This window comes from Plecotus auritus, assembly GCF_963455305.1.
Source record: "Plecotus auritus genome assembly, chromosome: 8".
NCBI classification, from domain to species: domain Eukaryota; kingdom Metazoa; phylum Chordata; class Mammalia; order Chiroptera; family Vespertilionidae; genus Plecotus; species Plecotus auritus.
The window spans coordinates 86053060-86073047 of NC_137782.1; the positions used below are offsets into that span (position 1 = coordinate 86053060).

The 19988-nt window shown below is 46.1% G+C and overlaps 1 protein-coding gene across 6 annotated transcripts in view; it reads left to right on the forward strand.

The window, feature by feature from the left end:
• The window catches only part of SYNDIG1 (synapse differentiation inducing 1), a 158448-nt gene that overhangs the window by 104969 nt on the left and 33491 nt on the right, over window positions 1-19988 (forward strand). For all 6 annotated transcript variants that reach the window (XM_080683899.1, XM_080683901.1, XM_080683900.1 and 3 more), the window contains one exon: window positions 109-246. In XM_080683899.1, coding sequence (XP_080540025.1) covers window positions 109-246 — 138 coding nt within the window. The remainder of the gene's footprint in view (window positions 1-108; window positions 247-19988) is intronic.

Genomic DNA, 19988 nt, shown 5'->3' on the forward strand with positions numbered 1-19988 from the left:
AGTGACCTTCCCAGGGGCCAGGCTCCACCTCCAGATTCAGAGGGCATTGCAGAGTGGTTCCTTTATTAACCCTCTTCTCCTGCTTCATCCCCCCTTTCTCTCTTGCAGAGCAACTACTCCAGTGATACGGAGAGCGAGGACAACTTTCTCATGATGCCTCCCCGAGACCACCTGGGTCTCAGCGTCTTTTCCATGCTCTGCTGCTTCTGGCCTTTGGGCATTGCAGCCTTCTACCTGTCCCACGAGGTAAGGCCACACACACCCAGCACACCCAGCAGTAAGGAGGAGAGTCAGAAAAGACATTCTACTCATGCCACCAGAGGACTCTTTACTTTATGGCTGGAGAACATGCCTGGGTAAGTCGGGGTGCCACAGTAAGCTCAGGGATCAGGGCCACTCACCTCAATAGTTGTCCTGGGACTACCCCCATGGCTCCCCAAGGTAAGGTGGGCAGTCTTCTGGGAAAGGGCTGAATAACAGAAACAGGTGTCCGCTGGGGAAAAGCAGATAAGTTGGGGAGCTTGGCCTTCACGCGGGCACTTGGGCTTCAGCAGCGGCATTGACCCAGTGCTGGAGAGCACTGTGCCCAGGGTGAGGACATCTAACCAACTGATAATGGACTCAAAGGGGGTGCGTTTTCTTTGTGAAAGGGCCATTCGATAAAATAGATTCTAGTTGCACAGCAGCCTATGTATACTCACCCCCAGTCAATGTTCTGCCAGAGGAAATTGTGTATCTTGGTGGGTGGCCAGTGTGAAGGCTTTGGAAGGGTTCGGTGTGTAGCCCTCTTTCACGGCAGAGCATCCTCCTTGCTATGCCTTCATGGAACCCAGTCTTTGAAAGATTTCCTCTAGCAAATGAAAAGCATTCTTACAAAAATAACCTACCTTCCCATTTTTATTAATCTAAGGAAGACATTTTTACTTGCCCATTGAAACACAAGGTTCTAGCAACACCATCCCACCCAGCAGAGAGGAAGGCAGCTGCTGGGCTGGCCGGAGAGCATGGCGCTGCACTCCTGGCTCCTGGGACGCCCCTCAGCCCTGGGCTTCCCTCTCCAGCTGCTAGGTTCTGGGACTGAGGCAGCAAACACTGATTCTAACAGGTCTTTTGTTTGAAATATTTATTTCTCTTGGCTTAAAAACCGATTCCTTGGCCAAGCCCCGCAGTGGCCTCTCACTGCTTCTTGCTAGTTTCAGTGTTGATTTGGTTTTTGTTTGCCTTGTGACAAGAGTCCCATTATGCCCTTTATTTTACCCCTGGCCCCCGCTTTCCTGACACCACACAGGGGAGAACAGTGAGCTGACAGGTGGTGGTACTCCTGAGTGCACGCACCTCTTAGCAAGGGCACTCGGAGGCCCTTCAGGGCAGGGGTGAAAGAGCTGAGGGACAAGGTGGAGCCCTGCTCAAGGCTGCCCTGTGGTCCTGGTTCTGGAGGGTAATGGGTGGGGAGGGTGATGGGAAAGTCCTACACGGCTGACATGGGGCTGAGCAGTTGCTCTATGTCCATCGATGGCCAGGAGGGTCGACCTGAACATCTCTTGTGTGAGTTTGTCCAAGAATGCCATAGGCCCCCCTTCTTTGGAGGCACACGCATTGGCTGGAAAACAAGACTGCCAGGTTTGGGAGGGGCCTGGGAGTCTCTGGGTGGAGCAAGGCCCAGGTGTGCCTAGACTTCAAGGAGAAAATGTAGGTCTTGTGTATGCTGAGGACTGGGACACAGGCTGGGACCTAGAGAAAGGCTTATGGACAGACATGCTTCGTGTGCAGAACCTGCTGGAAGAAGATCCCAGAGGAGAAGAGCTTACCCATGTCTGTGTACACTGCACCCAACCTGGTTACGGTGCTGCAGTGACAAGAGCAGCTTCACTCCAATAGGGAAGGTCAGGATGGAGCCAAGAGAAATAAATGGCTTCTCACACATTGTGGGACTTCTGGCTTTTCCCATGAACTGAATCTCTCCTGCATCCCAGTCCTGCCACATGTGAGGTTAAATGTAGCAGGTCACTCCCAGCCTCCTGGGGAAAGCCTTGACCTAGCCCCCAGCAGGAGGTGCCATCCACAGCAGAGCTCTGATTGACTTCTTACCTTGGATTCTACTAGGACAGTTGTTACCTGTTTCAGGAGACGGAAGTGGACATGCATAAATGCATCTGGAGGCACCTAGTGGGAGGGTGCCCTGGGGAAATGGGGAGGGCACAGGAAAGGTTGCCTGTGAGGCCGGACAGAGAGGCTGTCCCTTGTCTTGGCTGCTCCCCGTGTCCTGGTGAAGCCCTGTCTCCAGATGCAGGGCAGGTTGTGCATAGGGTCTTTGTCTAAAAGAGTGCACTTCTAATACCAAGACCACAATTCCAGAGATGAGCATTTAGAGTCTCTTTCTCAGAAAGTAATTTTATTCTTCATATTGTAGAAACCTCTTCGACTTGGGTCTGACCAGTCATGACATTTCATACCTTTGATGATAAAGAGGATTCTGATTATTTGTTCAACAGTGAGTGTGAAATGCCGTTTCCATGGAGGCCTCTGGTCACATTTCTCCGAGGGGAAGGTGAGGGTCTGGGAGTCTAGGGCTTGCTTTCACTGTGGGGATAAGAAGAGGTCCCAGGCTTTCAGTCCTTTTCATTTTGCTCTGAGGATGGATTTCCCTTTAGTGGAACCAAAGCGGAGAAGAAATCTCTGGAGGTAAGTGCCCTCTACAGAGTCTGTAGCCAGATTTGTCCACCTGGGAATGGCCAGGCTGACCAGGCCCCTGCAGCTCTCAATCACCGTCCACACTGCGTGGTTCTGGGCTCGGTTGCAGACCAGGGGGCGACCCCCCAACACACAGGCTTTAGCACACCCACAAGGCTGTGGGCATGCTGCTTGTGCTTCTCCAGCCTGTCTGCAGGCACACAATCTTCTGCAGGCATTCAAGGGGAGTGCGCAGCTGCCCCAGGGAGAGTGTGCACCTGCAATGAACAGACACTCTGAGCGTCATTACACCACATTAATCAGCGCTTTCTCGGGCAAGGCGTCTGGGAGTTCTGGAGAGAGGAGGGCACCGGAGAGAGGAGAACCCAGAGCCATCTCTACAGGGTCCTTTGCAATTGCCACCACTGCCTCCTGCTGCCCAGAGGTGCCGGGGGCTGGAGTGGTGATGTCAGAATAGAGCAAATGGAAATTGATGAAGCCAAAGCTCCCCAAGTCCCAACGCTGTTTACAAGGAAATCTTTGACACCGGTGTGACGGCAGTTTTTCTTCATTTATCACAGATCATAGTTCACTGTATCACTGACAATTAGATGGTGTTTGCACTTTGTTAAATAACCACTCAGTGAGGTCAAAGGGACATGCAGGGCCATTTTAAAAAAACCAAACCACGCCGAAACCGGTTTGGCTCAGTGGATAGAGCGTCGGCCTGCGGACTGAAAGGTCCCGGGTTCGATTCCGGTCAAGGGCATGTACCTTGGTTGCGGGCACATCCCCAGTGGGAGGTGTGCAGGAGGCAGCTGATCGATGCTTCTCTCTCATCGATGTTTCTAGCTCTCTATCCCTCTCTCTTCCTCTCTGTGAAATATCAATAAAAATATATAAAAAAAAAATTAAAAAAAAAAAAAAAAAACCAAACCAGTATCTCAGTGGTTGGATGACAGGAGACAGTGGTGAGACAAATCCACAGGCTCCCTGGACTCACAAAACCCAGGGTGGTGTTTGTTCTGTTCTATTTCACCTGGGCCTAGATCCGTAGGCAACTTCACGCCTTCTTCATCCATAAAGTGGTGTTAAAATAACGTATGGCATGGAGCTCACCAGGTGTTCAGGAAGTGAAGTTAGAGAGGAAGTCCCCACAGGTACCAGGGAAAGCAGCAGGTGCTGAGCATGCTCTCCTGAAAATCCAAACTGTCGGTCCACATGTGGGGCCCTGGATGAAGAGACTCCTAGGAAAAGATGACTTAGGGTCTTTTCTCCAACAGACTTTATAATTGAGAAAGGTGTTGTAGTAGTAATGGAAGCAATAAAAGTGCTTATAAAGTGGGGAACATGTTGATCCACTTAAGTGTTGGTCCCACGTTAAATACTTTGCACCTGCTACTCAGGGTGTGGTCCTGACCAACAGCATCAGCATCCCTCGCACAATTGGACATGCACCTTGTCTGGCCCCACCACAGATCTGCTCAATCAGAGCCTCTGGGGTGGGTCCAAAAACCTGCATTTGAACAAGCCCTCCCACTGGTTCTGATGCTGCTTCAGTTTAAGTAGCTGTTGCCCATGCATGATCTCATAGCAAGCTTGTGATGTGGCACTGCCATAGCATCACTCTGTGGTTTTGGAAGCAAGGTTCAGGGAGTGGAAGGTGTCCTAAGGCCTGAGCTGGCTGGCAAGGGGCTGGGGCTGCCAGGATGCCTGGCTCAGAGCCATCCCTGGAAAAGGCAGCTGCTTGGGCCTGACTGTGATGAAGAAATCAGCATGGAGGCCTGTGGAGGAGGGTGAGTGTAGCATTTATCCAAGACATCATTTTACGCCAACAGTGTTAACCGATTCAGCTCCCAGTGCGCACAATCTTCCTAAACCACTTTATAAAGAGGAAAGTGTTGTGTGCAGTTTTGGTAGGATATCTAGGAATGGATGCTGCTGAATGACGTGGGGGATAGAACGGAATCCATAATTTGCTGAGCAACTTCTGTGAGTTAATTAATATGCACACTTGTTTAATCTTTGCAATGAGTCTGAAAGGTGGGAAATTATCCCCATTTTATGGATGAAAAAACTGGTTTCAAGGGATTAAACAATTTATAAAAATCAGAGAGGTAGCGAGTATTGATAGTTGGTGCAAACAGAGCTATTTCTACACCTTAAAATGATATTTTTTGCCGTAAAACTTTGACCTTCTTATCTGTTTGAAAACAAAAATAGAAGCACGATACTGGCTTCTAAATACAGGCCCCCACTCTGCCTGGAGGGTGGTGCAGTGAGGAAGAGAAGCCCGTTCTAAACAGGGCTCCTTACTCACTCCCGTGGCAGGTGCCAGCTGGAGCCTGAAGCTGGAGACCCTCCCCCATGAGGCCATGGGTCTGGAACTGGGCAGGGGGCAGGCCAGACGATTCCATGCCCAGCACCTGCTGCAGGTGGCTTCTACATTTGAGCATTTTATTTCATAAAAGGTTTCTTTCCTTTGCTAACTGCAACATTATAACAATAATTAAATGAGGAAAGGGTATTAAAAATCAGATTATGAATTTATGAATGGCACCAACAAAGGGAATTGAATAAATTAGGGAAGAAGGAATCTCTTTAAATTTAATCTCTTTAAAACTTAGAATGAGAGTCCAGCCCAGCCAGGAACTATGTCTTTGAAATCCAGCATTTACTTAGCGCCTACTCTGCATCAGGCCCTGTTCTGAGCGCAGGGATATAGCAGTGAATGAAACAGAACCCAGCTTCACAGAGCTGACGTTCTAGTGCTGAGAGGCAGGGAACAAACAAAAGTCCTAGAGGGCCTAACAGTGATAAGTTATAAAGGAGAAGAAATGGATATGGGGTATACATTTTTTTATGGGTTATACATTTTTTAAAAGGGTGATCATGGGATGGCTTTCTTAGAGGATAGCATTTCACCATAAAGCTCCAGGCTGAGCCATGCGGATCTCTTGAGGAGGAGCTTTTCAGGCAGAGGGACAGCCAGTGCAAAAGCCCTGAGGTAGGCACATGCCAGGTGTTTGAGAATGACGTGGGGGCCCTGTGGCTGAGGCAGGTGCCCTTTGGGTTGGAAATAGGGAGTGAGGCAAGAGAAGTAACAAGACTGGGGTGTGTGGGGTCAGACCCACAAGGCCTTTTAGGCTGTAACATTGACTTGGGCCTTTTCTTTGGGGTGAGATGTCATGGGGTGTTTGCCCAGGGGACAGACACCATCAGCACCCGCTCGGGGGAGCCTGTGGAGGGCAAGGTGGAAACAGGGCTCCCATCCAGAAGAGGCAGCGGTGGTCTGCACTGCGGTCCTGATGGGGATTTAGTGAACAGTGGGGGACAGATGGACTGCGGAAGGATAGCCACGAGATGTCTGTTATGGGTGCGCACGGAGGAGAGAACAGAACGACTAGAAGATGGAGTCTCCACTGGCTGGGGGTGTAGGTGCCGAAGGAGCAGGTGAGCTGGGCTTTGATCCTTTTCCTCTGGAAGGTTTGAAATGCCTGTGAGCATACAGGTAGAGGCACCTGCAGGCAGCTGGGTGTGAACATTTTGGGGGTTCAAGGAAGAAATCTAGGCTGAGGATAGGCATATAAGACCAGGTCGGAGCATTAAGCTCTCAGCAATGATGCCAGCGGCAACACTGACAAGCGCAGTCTCAGGAGGCTGGAAGTGAAAGCCCAGTGGTGGGGACTCAAGAGAGATCAGGAGGAAAAGATCAGGCAACCCCGTGCCCTGCTGCTGGGAGCTAGAACGGGGCACTGGGCAGAGTGCACAAGAGGGATTTCTGGGTGCTGGCTGCACACTTGCCACCATACTCATAAGTGAACTAGTTTCCACTTACTGAGCTTTACTCTTATGATTTGTGCACTTTTCTTTAGGTATGTTATACTTTTGAAAGTTTTTTAAAACATTATGGGAAATGACCAATTGGGTATGGTACATCGAGTTATCTCTTTTGAAGAATTTTGTTGTAAACAGAGAGAATTGGGTCATCACTAACAGGAAAAGTGATGTCAAGAGCATTTCTTTAAGTGGGAGAAATTGTCACATATTTTAATGCTCATGAACATAATCCAACAAAGAGAGAAAATTGATGTTGTCAAGGGGGGGCTGGTGAAAGAGTGTTTGGAGAGATGTTCTGGAGCAGATGGGGGAGTGAGAAGTGGAGCTTGTGAGTTCATGCAGAGTGGCAGGAGGTGGGTGAGAGCTGCTAGGAAGCTGGGCTGGAGGAGCAGGTGTTGAAATCTGGGGAGGAAGGGAGAGTGATGAGGCTGCACCAGGGGCTCAGAGAGAGCATGGCAGGACTGTGGCCCCTGGTAGAGGTGCAGGGCCTTGGCAGCCTGGTCCTCACCAAGGGCTCCTTCGCCACATTTTTGAGTGCACATGCAGCTGGAGCGAGGGCAGAGAAGGAGTGCACCGGGGCTGCCCACCTGCCTGAGGAAGACCACAAGCACGAGCTGCAGGAACTCAGGGATGTGGGCAAAGGACCGGTTATGATGCCAGCCATGACATCGGAGCAAAGAGGAAAGGGAGAACATGAGGGCAATGGGGTTCTGATAATAAGCCCCCTGTGCACCAAGCATTTGCGGCTCCAGGCACCATGCTGGCCATGAGTACACACCTCCCCGCACTCACGCTGCAGCAGGCCTGAGGGCAGTGTTCCTCTCAGGCAGGGGAATGGGCCCTGAGAAGTGACCAGCCAGTCCCAGGTCACATTCCAGGGGGTAGAGCCCCAGCATCATTGCCCACTTACGGGTTGGTACTCAGTGAATTAAGTACTTGGGGATGGATTCTACCCAAATAGTGTTAAAGGAAATCATAGGCCTCGTTTAGACTTACAAATCCCCAAATAGAGAGGAAACATATTAAGTCCAGAGTCATTTCCCTTGTTTCTCAGTGAGATAAGAACCTTGACCACATTTCCCAGGGATCTGTCTATCCTTCCCCCATCAGAATCCATCAGGATGGTATACTGTTAAATCATGGAGGAGAAACAGGCAATCCTGATTAATGATATAAACTAACACTACTATTTCTCCTGAATTTGACTTTCTCCAGCAGAGCAGGTATATAAGTCAAGTTCGTTGCAGGCTGTGCCTTTTCCTCTCTCAATAAGCAACTCTGCAACTTCTGCGAAGGTGGAGGGGAACAATTATGGGATTTGGGCTGTGAAACCTGTCATCAGGTAAGCCCTGGTAGAGTGCACGAGGGACACCACCGCTGTTCCAAAGGGAAGTAAATGTTTGCCTCCTGAATCTTTACTCCAGATGTTAATACCAATCGCTTATGGCTGGCTCCTAGGATTCTTCTCGGTGTTTTCAGTCCATTTCTCAGAAAGAGCCCAAACTTCTATAATCACTGTCAAGACATGTGCCTCTCAAGGAGAGCGAGGGCCTGGTTTCTGTTAGCCTACCAAAGAATGCTGTTTGTTGGATTTCTTTTTCATAATTGGTTCTTGAGCCACCATGCTGTTGGTGTTACAAAAATAAACAAACCAGGAAGGTCATGAGGACTTAGAAGACTTCCTCCATATTTCAGTTTCTACTATCAAAAGAACATGTTGATTTGCCCTTGGAAGAATGTGAGGTTGGTAAGATGATTGGAAAATAGAGAACAGGGAACTATTGGGGACGTCTGCTCATTGCCTAGACTTCTGACCTCCTGCAACTGCAGTAAGTCAGATGTTTTATGTTTATTTGTGTGTGTGTGTGTGTGTGTGTGTGTGTGTGTGTGTGTGTGTGTGTGTAATTTGCCAAGAGCTCTTCAAAGAGATGATTAAATACGGAATTTTCTTCATGCCATTTGCTTCTTGACACTCCCCACACACGTGTTTTACCTACGTGTCATTTCTGGGTCCTGGCACTACCTGCCCCTTCCCCTCACAGTCAGAATGGTTCAGCAGTCACCTTCTGGCGGGGCGACTTTCTGAGTCCTCGCCCTGCCCTGCAGCCCCATTCAGTGGCCATCAGTGGGACATCTTATTTACATGCTTTGTCTCTATGCAAACCGCACGGTGTCACTTGTTGCCACAAATGTTGCAGACTGTGCAGGGTGCAAAGGGACACCAGCCCTTGTTGCTGGGGTGCAGAGAGCTTCAGGGTACCACAGAGGAGTACATGCCGTGTTTCAGGTGTGCTGAAGGCAATGGGATCATTTTCTTCATGGGGGATCAGGAGAAAGATTGCCCCTGAATTTCTTTCTCCGTCCTTTCTTACCCTAGCCCATTACCCAAGGCCTTCTCACAGCCTTCTTCCAGAATGCATTTGGAGACAGATGATGATGTCATGACCACTGTGCATCTATCTGCACATAAACGTGCAGGTTGGGGGAAAGAAATCGTGTGTGCAGTAGGGATTATGGCTCTGTGTTATGGGCTGCATGTGCTTCTCCTTGTTCCTGTCCTAATATTTCAGGACATAGTTTACCTCTTTAGGGACTGTCTCATTCCATTTTATGTCTGTTTCAGAAAGAGCTGCAGTTATTACAGAGTGTAGTGTTTTCTCCATGGTATCGATTTTTGCTTATTCTCCACGGGATGCAGACACTGGGGGAGGGAGTGCTCTTAACAGAGTGACTGAGGGAGGGCTGGCCCATCCAAGCTGGACGAAGGCCCCTGCTTCTCCTAGGGGCCCTGAGAGACACCAAACCCCACAACTGGGTGGCCCATGAGCACTAAGCAGAAATGCCTGCCATCCTCCTGGCCTTGCCCCGGGCTCCCTAAGACTCAGACCCCACAGCAAGCTAGGGTGCTAATGCTTTATTTGGAGGTAAAATCTCAAGCCCACAAAAGTGAGGGCAAATGGAAACAAGGTAGGGAAGGAAGGAAAGAAAAACAAGCAGGTGCCTTACCAGACTGGTCAACACTTCCCAGGGGAGGGAGCTGGCTGCTCACCACAGGGGACCTTTTGGAGCAGTGGAGGGATTCAGGAGAGGGGGTTCTTTGTCCAGCCCCCACAGTCCCACCCAGGTGGAGTGGCATGGCCTGCCTGGGTTTGTCAGGAAGGAGAGGCCTGGGGCAGAGTAGGCAGGGATGAGCCTGAGAGGCCTGAGGCTTAATGACTCAGAGGCACAGAAGATGTGTCTGATGTCCCTCCTCCTGGAGGCAAAAGGGCTGGGCTAGAGTTTCCTGGGCATCCAGCAACCTGAGGCAGCCCCTCAGTCCCCCTAGTGAGCCCCCCTTCTCTGAGGTTGCTGGGCTGTTAAAAATGTAGCATGTAGCCGGCTGGCTTGGCTCAGTGATTGAACTTCGACCTATGAACTAGGAGGTCACGGTTCCATTCCCCGTCAGGGCCCATGCCTGGGTTGCGGGCTTGATCCCCAGTGGGGAGAGTGCAGGAGGTAGCCCATCAATGATTCTATCTCATCATTAATGTTTCTGCCCCTCTCTCCCTCTCCCTTCCTCTCTGAAATCGATATATATATTTAAAAAGAAAATTTAGCATGTAGACTCATTCTGCTCTGGACCGCGCCTGACAGCGAAACTAAACTAGGTGATATAATAAGCTGACATTCAGCATTTTTTCAAAATTTAAACTGTGTCAACCACACTGGACCCCGCATTAGAGAGGGTAATCCTTCCCAGGACAACCCTGTTTGGGCTGCTGAGATCCACAGTGTCCTGCTGGGCTGTGGGAACCCCTTTCACGTCCCGCGTGGTTCAGGGTTCCAGTTCAGGGTTCGGGTTCTGGAGAAGGCCGCACACAAATGAAAAGAGACTTGGAAAAGTATTAATTTGGAAATATTGGGGGCCAGGCGGGAGCCCAACTCTAGTGGAAGGACTACCCTTTGCTCTGGCCTTGCAATCCCTTTTATTGAGACTATGGGATATGCCCATAACCTTTAGGCAGGAAATTCCAATAACAGAAATTTACATAGGAGAAACAGACAGAGGTGGATGCTGCTTCAGCTAACAATGTTTCAACTAAACAGTGAGTGATCAAAACAATTAAGGTTGTTGACCAGCCTTCCCAGTTTCCTGTTCACATCCTTCCATCAGTGGTAGAATGATTGGCCTCCGGCACTGGGCAAGGGCAGTACCCCTACCTCAGGCCTTTGGCAAACAGTACTGCAGGGGGTCGGGTGAAGCCCCTTCATACATCCATGGAACTAGAATGTTGCTATGAATATTAACTAGGCTATGTACCAGTGCATTGCATGCACCTAATTATCACAGCAGGCCTGTTAAGTGTGGTACTAAATTATCACCATTTAGATCCTGTTCAAATCAGGGTCTGTGCTATGTTTAAATCCTTTAAGTACACCCAGAGCTACTTTTTCAGAACAGGGTTACCGTCAATTTTATTTCGTCCTCACAAGGACCACTGAAGGAGAGGCAGGCTCTATAAACCCAGCAAGTGGGGAAGCTGGAGGTCAGCGAAGCTATTACACTTCTGCAGAATCACACAGCAGGTTAACTGCACACAGCAAGCCCACGGTGGGCAGGGTTGAAAGGAAACGGGGATGCTGAGAGAATCTCTCTGTGGATGTTGGATGTTTGGCTCTTAGAGATTCTAGTTCAATTTATTCATGGTCACATTTTTTTTTTTCAGTTCAATGCTACTTGGTTTTCATTTACTACTTTTCATGGAAAAATTAATTGTTTTCAGTTATTTCCCATTTCTCCTTTGAGCAAAGACAGTTTTGTGGCTTCAAAAATTATCCCATGGCATCCAACTGTTTGTTGGGAAAAGTAGTTAAATATTTTCTTCTTATGTCTTCATTTGAAAAAATGTTGAACTCTCCAGGTATGAGATATGCTATTGTATATTTCTTAAATTTAGAAAAAAGGAAAAGGGGCTGAAAGAAAATCACCCCAAATATTGGTTTTCTTCTCCTTTCCACATGTGTTTTTGTGTGTATTTGCTTGTTTGTTTTAGCACAATTAATGTGAAGATGATTTTCAAACCTATCATAGTTTGAAAATTTGTATTGCTTGACAAATTATTTTAGAGCATGGAGCCAAGTAACCATCATCCAAGATGAGAAATAGAATATCCTCAGGATCCCAAACTCCACCCTTCCTTGTTCCCTGGTGATCACAACCCATGTCCCCACCATTACACACTATAATGGCTTCTATAAGACTTACTTCCTTTCATATCTTTATTATTTTACTCCCTAAATTTGCATTCCTAAGCCTTCATTTTTTTTATATTTTCTTACTGCACTTATAAACACTGTGTTGAATGTAAGTGACATCCTTATCTTGTCTTTGGTCTCTAAGGGTCTCTTGGGTCTCTAGGTCCAACTTTCATTGTTAAGTAGGATCTTTAGTACCTTTTTTAAGTTTATTATGAATGAATGTCAAATTTATCAAAAGCTTTTTGTGCAAATGAAAATAATTATGAGTATTTTCCTTTAATCTGTAAATCTTTCTATAATCATCTTTAATGTGGTAAATTGCATTGACTCATTTGAAAATGTGAAACTGACCTTGCATTCATAGACTCATGGTCATAATTTTTATATGTTGTTGAATTTGTGTGCTTCTGTGTTCCTTGAGATTTTTACATCTGTGTTCATGGGAGAGATTGATCTGTATTACCCTTTCTGGTAATTTCTTCCTTAAGTTTGTAGCAGTATTATCTCCTTGTAAAGACTTTCCTTTTGTTTTCTGCTTTGTCACAGTTTTATGAATGTGAAATTATTTATTTTTTGAATTTTTGATAGCACTCACTGGTTGGACCTATCTGGGCCTGGAGCTTTTCTGCAGGAAATTTTTAATTACTGATTTAATTTATTTAATATTGATGAGTCTAATTAGCTTTTATTTTGGCAGGCTGTATTTTTTCCATAATTTTATCAATCTTTTCAAAGTATGAATTTGGGCCTTACTTATTTCTTTTTTGGATATAAATAAAAGGATATATAGATAGACAAACAGACAAACAGCTAGATAGATGGATAGATAAATATACCTACCTCCAAAAACACAATGTTGTGATTGTTGTACTATATTGTCAATATTTACTTGTATATACCCACATATTCCACTTACTATGTTCCTTGGTCCTTCCTAAATCTTTGACCTTGTACTTGAATAATTTTCCTTTTGTCTAAAGAACATTCTTTAGAATGGATCTGCTGGTGGCAATTCTCTCTGTTTTGTGTCATTGGAAATGTCTTTTCATTACTTTTATTCTTACAGGTGTTTTCACTAGGCGTGGAATTCTGATTGACACTTTCTTCTTCAGTTGTATTGAAACTTCTGATAAACTTATTCACTGAGTTATTGTTACAGAAGACCAGAAAAAAACCAAGCCATGCTTAGAGAAAGGGAGTTACATTTTATTAAGGGCAGAGCCAGAGAAAAATGTGCCTTTCAAATTCTGGGCCCCCCACATGGAGGAAACCTTTTCTATTTATACTTTTCCTAGCTCTTTTGTCTCCCATATTTGGAATGAGACTTCCGGGCCTTCTGGGAAAGAAGGCCTATGTGCTGGGAAGGGGCTATGAGACCATATCTCAAGGCCTGGCCTGGTGTCAGCACTGACAACTCTGTCTGGGACATAGTTGTCCCACGGCCTCTCTGAAATGGGAGTAGTCTTATTTTCCTTATTATTTAATCAAGCAAGCGTTTACAGAAGCCAAAATAGCGGGGTTAAAACTTCAAACAGCAGTTTTTATATAAGATGGATGCTTCATTATAATATCCTTTTTTTCAAAATTTATCAGTTCTAGAATTTGTCTCTTTCTTTTTCTGATTTGCTATAACATTTTTTATCATTTCCAATTACCTGCCAAGATATTCAAACTTGTTTTTATTTGTTTTCTTGAGTAGAGTAAGCAGAGTTATTTTGTAGGCTGTGCCTGATGATTACAACATCTGGAATCCCCGTGAGTCTGAGTTTTCTTTTACTTTCTTTTTCTTATTCTCACTCATGCTATATTTTCTTAGATTTTTTCATTATTGCATGCTGGTAATTATTTTTTTTTAAGGATTCATGGTAATATTTTGAGGATTAGGATGATGTCACCTTCCTTCAGATAGGGTATTTCTTTGCTTTTGCCATAACACAGGGCACAATTCAGAGTCACCTTAGTCTAAGCTCATGTTTTGAGTTGATGCAAAGACAGGCTGTAATTCATGAGAGGGAGGATATACTTTTGCTTCACTCTTCATCCTATGCTTTTGTTTTTTGATGTTCCATTCTATGGCAGGGGCTGATTTGCCAAGATCTCCCTCTTTGATTGGCTCTGAACCCCGAAGTAACCCAAAACTCACCCTCTCAGGCATCTCTTATGGTCAGCAAACATTCCTGTGGCTGACTCAACCCTCCAGATTCTCGTTCTCTCTTGGTCTTGGCCTAATAGTTCCTCATTTTTTTAAATCTCTTCGATGCTTTTAAATTATCTCATACTAGAGGCCTGGTGCATGAATTTCATGCCCTGGAGGTGGGGAGGTGTCCCTCAGCCCAGCCTGCACCCTCTCCAGTCTGGGACCCCTCAGGGGATGTCTGACTGCCAGTTTAGGCCTGATCCCTCTCACAATCCAGAACTGCTGGCTCCCAACCACTCGCCTGCCTGCCATCCTGATCACCCCCTAACCACTCCCCTGCCAGCCTGATCAACACCTAACTGCTCCCCTGCCAGCCCAGTCGCCCCTAACTGCCCTCCCCTGCTGGCCCAGTCACCCCTAACTGCCCTCCCCTGCAGGCCTGCTCACCCCCAACTGCCCTCCCCTGCTGGCCTGCTCACCCACAACTACCCTCCCCTGCCGGCCATCTTGTGGCAGCCATCTTTGACCACATGGGGGCGGCCATCTTGTGTGAGAGCATGAGGGTCAATTTGCATATTACCTGTTTATTATATAGGGTATCTTCAATGATTTTTAGTTGTCGTCTGCAGGTGGGTTTCTAGTGATATTATCAGGAGCAGAAATATGCCTTTTTCTCTTTTCTTAATTGTTTATACAGAGAATGTATTCCTCTTTTAACAGGAATATTTTTTAATTAGAAAAGTAAGGTTGGTTGAGGAATTTAGATTGTCTGTGCTTGAATTCCCATTCTTGCTGGTGCTAATAGAAATTTGAACTGTCTCTTTGCATGATCACAACAACTACAATTCCATTTAAGTTGACAGAGTGTGTGAGAAAATGGGACACAGTCCACATACACCTCATCAAACTCTTAGAAAGTGGCGTCCTGTGTAGAATATACAAAGCACAGGGTCTAGCACTTCATAGCTACTCACTAAGTCCTGGTTGAATCTATGTGTGATGCAGAGACCTGCACACCAGTGTTCTGCTTGGTCATTTCCTAAAGATGAACCAGGTGGCTTATAAATGTAGTATCATCTAAATGTGTCCAGGCAGAGTTGGGAAGAGTTGGCCATGCATGAGATCAAATCAAGTCACCAAATGCTCTGCATGTGCCCTCTGCAGGACTGTGGGCAGCTAGCACTAACCCCACCAGGGACCTCTAAGGGATAGTATAGATCTCACTCCTCCATGGTGCTCCATCATGAGTGGCTTGTGGTCAGTTGTAGTTCTAGAGCTGCTTCCAGGAAATGTTAATTTTCTGGCTCTTCTGGCTTGTTCCTCATGCATCATAGGCGGAAAAAAATAAAAAACAGAGGAGCCTGAGTGGTCATTCAGGGAGGAAGTAAATCATACTGATATAAGCTTTATGCTGCAAATGGAAGTAGATTGACATAAGACTGGGAAGGCAGGGCAGGGCCAGAGAGTCTTGAATGCAAAGTATAGTCTGTCTCTTAACAGAACATTTTAAGCCAGAGAGTTGGAAATAGAACAACAGGAAGAATAATCAGAAAGCATAGTATGGAAACAATTATAGGTGAATATGTTCTAAAATAGACTCTTCCTTAGACCGTAACATCTTGTCACAAGGAAATGAGCAAGCATGTTGTCAAGCTCTGTGAGGTCACAGGGCATAGATGGAGGAAACCCCAAAACAGTTTATCTCCCTCTGCCTTCCCGACAGCCAGCAGCATAGTTACAGTAAACCTTAGACTGGTGTGATGATTGAACTGGGACTTTTTCCAACATTTGAAGTAAAATGCTTTAAGTGTTTTCAGCAGCTGCCACCTGTCTTTTCTCACCATTTATCTCACCAAAGCATTTTCATGTTCTCCTATCTAAACCTTGTCACAAAGACAGACCTTTGAAATGTTCATCATTCCTTTTGTTTCCCAAAAGGTGTGTGCTTGGAACATGTGCATTACATAAAAAAATGGACCCTGCATATTCCACATACATTGAACGGTGTCATTCATAATCATTAACAAGTCTTGGAGTTAATGTTTTATGTACTTCGCCATATCCCTCTTTTGTCCTCAGATTCACTATTCTCAAATGTCCCTTGATTTATAGTAAGTTGAATGCACCCAATGAATGCATGTATAGTCACTAGCAGATTCAGAATTAGCTTAAGATCTAACGCTTTTCTTGAGAGTCACAGGTTATCCGATAGGCACATAGTTAGAGGTTCAGCAGGTTAACTGCTGAAGCCTTAAAATCTGTGCTGGAATGGGGGAGAATGATCTGGTAAAGCATGCCTCAGCCCCAGGAGGTGTAGGAGTGATGGGACCATGCGGGAAGGAAAAGGCTACCAAGGGACAGAATGGGTGGGAAGGACTAGGACCAGGACCACCTCAGTTTTCAAGGTGAATGACATGTAAATTAAGGTTGCATTGAAGGAACTGCCGGGGCTGTAAGAGACCAACCAGGCATAGGAATAGCGTTGCCTTTGCACACAAATAGATTATAATACACTGTTAGAGGGATAGGCCCAATATAGCAATGGATATATTTAAACTTGGATCAGGAAAATGTGCAATGGCAGCTCCATGGTCATCAAGTGAGATTTCCTCCTTCCTTTTCTTCCCTTACATTCTTCATCTCTCTCTTTCCTCCTCCTCCTCTCTCTATTTTCCTCCCTCTCTTCTTTTCCCTTCTCCCTTCCTCCCTCTCTACCTCCTTCCCTTCATCCCCCCTCCTGCCCCACCACTCTCTATCTCCTTATGTATAATTTAATATGGAAATTATAGCTTCTGAAAGCTGTTTTGCAACTTCTGGACTTAAACAATACCATATAAATATTAATGATCCAGTGCAGGGAAGACAAAACCAACTTGTGATCTATTTCTTTTCATCTATCTACGCTGGAGTTAAGTTACTGCTTTTTACTTGTTTGGGTGTATAAATGAGCAAATACATCATGTCTGTTTTGTTCCTTTGATGTATGGATGGATCATTTTTCAATTATAGGTGAAACAGTGTCTCAGTGATGAGTATTTTGATTTTGTGATTGTCTGTAGCAGAGAAACACACATTAATGTCGAGGGGCAGAGATCATGCAATGCCTGCATGTTTGGAATCTAGGATTAAAATAACAATGTGCTAAATTTTACATTCTTCCATCTGTCCTTATGGGTCACCTCAAATTTCATTTCCAAATGTGTGATCTTTTTGCTTAGAGAAGATGTAGTAGCTAAAGCTCTAAGGACATAGCATGCCTCTAAGAGCATGATTGTTCCTGTTTCTTTTGCATCTCTTTTAAGATTGAAGCCCCCCTGCATGGGTCCATTGACTTCCCGAGAACTAAACAGAAAGGGCAGTGCCAGGAGCTCTGGCCACCACCCATGGCCATGCCCATAAATGGTGACTCCATCCTGGCCATCACCTGTGAGACACACTCAGCTGGGCATGCCCTGGTCTATGAAGATGCACCAAGGGGTCACCACAAGTGTCTCTGGGTGCAGCCACATGGGCAGCCCTGCTGGCTTCCAGATGGCCTTGAGTCAGATCTCGGGGCTCCAGGTGTGTCAGTGGTGTGACTAACAGTGTGGTCCATGGGACACCCCTGCCTCCTAAACAAGGGGTGGGCCAGGGCTACTGATCCATCCTGCCATTCATAGCATGAAGTACCACTTTGCATGGAGGATAGCAGTTTCATGTGCTTCAACTCACATGTATACTGATGCAAGCCAAACATACAAATTAAGGAAGGGTTGCGATTAGTCATTAGTTATGAGCACTTTATAAATTTTCATGGATTTTGATTTGACATCAGTGGAATTTAGTCTTTCTCACAGACAGAAACCCCTTACCATTTAGGCCCATTGTACATGGACATTTTAAAGGTGCTATAAAATCCCCATCTGCCATAAAATATGTTACTGCAAGAGGACAGGACCCTGCCTTATGACTCTGGAGGTATCTGCTCTCACCAAAGCCCCTCTTTTCTTTCCTTCCTGATGAGCTTTTGCATTTTCTGGCACTTTGAGAGTTATGTGAATCCCAGACATAGAGATTAGCAGATACTGAATGTAGAGCTGAAAAAGTTACCTTGAGCATAACATGTGCTGTGACCTGCAGAGAATGTATTTTATACTCCTCAATTTTATTTTTCTTATCTCTTTTTGACAGGGCACTGTTTTTTAACTTGTCCAGATTATGTATAAAATAGTAAGGAAACTTTGAAATGCAACTACAGAATGTGTTTCCATTGATCTATATCTAAATCCATCTGAGCTTTGCTTTGCAGCGATGTTCAGACACACACAAAAATAGAAACTTAGTGAGCCCATGTACTCAGCTTGAAAGCTGTAGGTGAGAACTATGAGACTGGTTGCCTCAAAAATAATTCAAAGATAAATAACAAAACAGAGATCATGCAATGCCTGCATGGTTTGGAATCAATGACTTAAAAACTCATTCAATGACTTCTTGAATGAGATGGCTGCAGATTACTTAGGGGACGTGGAAACAACAAGGTATACAGAAAGGTTTCTTTTAGAACTGGCTGGCCCTGTACTGGGCTATCATAGAATGCAAGTGAATTTATGAGTGTAAGTCAGGTGTTCCTGGGACCAGTCACCTCCTGTGGCCATGTGCTGGACCCTTCTCATCCCCCATTCCAGAACAGCTACTGGTCCTTGTCTCAGCAGCTCCTGCAAGGCACAACCTTCACATGGACAGCATCACCTCTCAGGACCCCCCCAGGCACTGCCTGCTCCATTTAACTTGGCATTTCTAAGCCTGAACCCCTCTGCCCCAATTCTGCCATTATCCCAGCATCCTGATACGTTGCTACCCTCCAATGCCACCTGCCCCCATCCCAGGCTCACACTGCCCACCACCACCAGATATGGTCTCTGATGGTTTTCTTAGTCATCAAGAAAGTCACAGGAGCTCTGGGCAGTCCTCAAATGGTTTACAGGTATAGAACGCACAAGAACAGTTGGGCTGTCCTATGTGGTCCTCCCAGAAATCCTTCTATATGGAGTGGAGATGTGGTGAGTAGGTGGGGAAAGAGATGGGCACTTTGAGACACTTTCTCCTATAGCTCAATCTTAAAATAATTCTGTGCATTTCTGAGATTATTTCACATAATTTAGCCTGGTCCTTATAGGTGTATAAAGTGCCTTGCTTTCCTTTGGAAATGACATGCAGAGATTGACAACCAAATGAATCTTGTAAGTGACAAATCTTCCTTTCAGAGCCATCTGTGTTTATGATAACTACTTGGAATCACCCATCGGTGGCTCTTGGGAGCACGTTTATGCCTGTAACTGTGCCCATGAGGGAGCCAAGTACTAATCACCCAGACTTCGGGTACTAGTCCTATTCCTGATTCTGCAGCAGGGTCCTGAGTCAGGCATACTGCTCACAAAAGTTCAGATTTATACAGTACCTGATTGCTTGGTCCTTAAGCTGGTTTTTTAAGTAATTGGCAACACATCTTACAGGGAACACTCAGTGTGGCACCATTTACTATGCATGAATGCTGAACTATGAGAAAGGGAGTTGCAAGTCCAGCTGATATGCTCAAGTCTGAAGGAAGCCAGAGTCCTGAATGCAACCACCAGGCTGCTCCCTCTGGGCAGACGCTGTATGTCTGCTTGGGTTCATGTGGATGTTCTTTGCCAAAGTTGTGCTTGTCACTTCTTAGGGAGGGGGGCAATGTGCTCATGGGTGAAAAGAAGCTGCTCTGGGCAGCTGTGCCTTCTAGGGAAGGTTTGTATCTTCCCTGAAAGCCCTGCTGCAGATACAGAAATTGGGAGGTGCTAGCATCTGTTTTTTAATCAGAGGGGTGTTTTCTGGCCTGGGTGCACTCCAGGTACAATGCCTAGAGGATAGTTTAGAACCTGCTCCCATGTGTGAACCTTGCAATGCTCGGGATATTCTGGGGATGGGCTGAGTGTTTTCTTTATTTCTCCTAATGGAGCTAGCACTTGATGACAGTAAGGGCTCCAAATGCTGCGTGACTGTCCAGGACTCCCCTTTGCTCTCCACATTTCTGAGCTGTCCTCCCCACAACCTATGACCTGCTCACTGGGGCCAGCAATGGCCCATACTC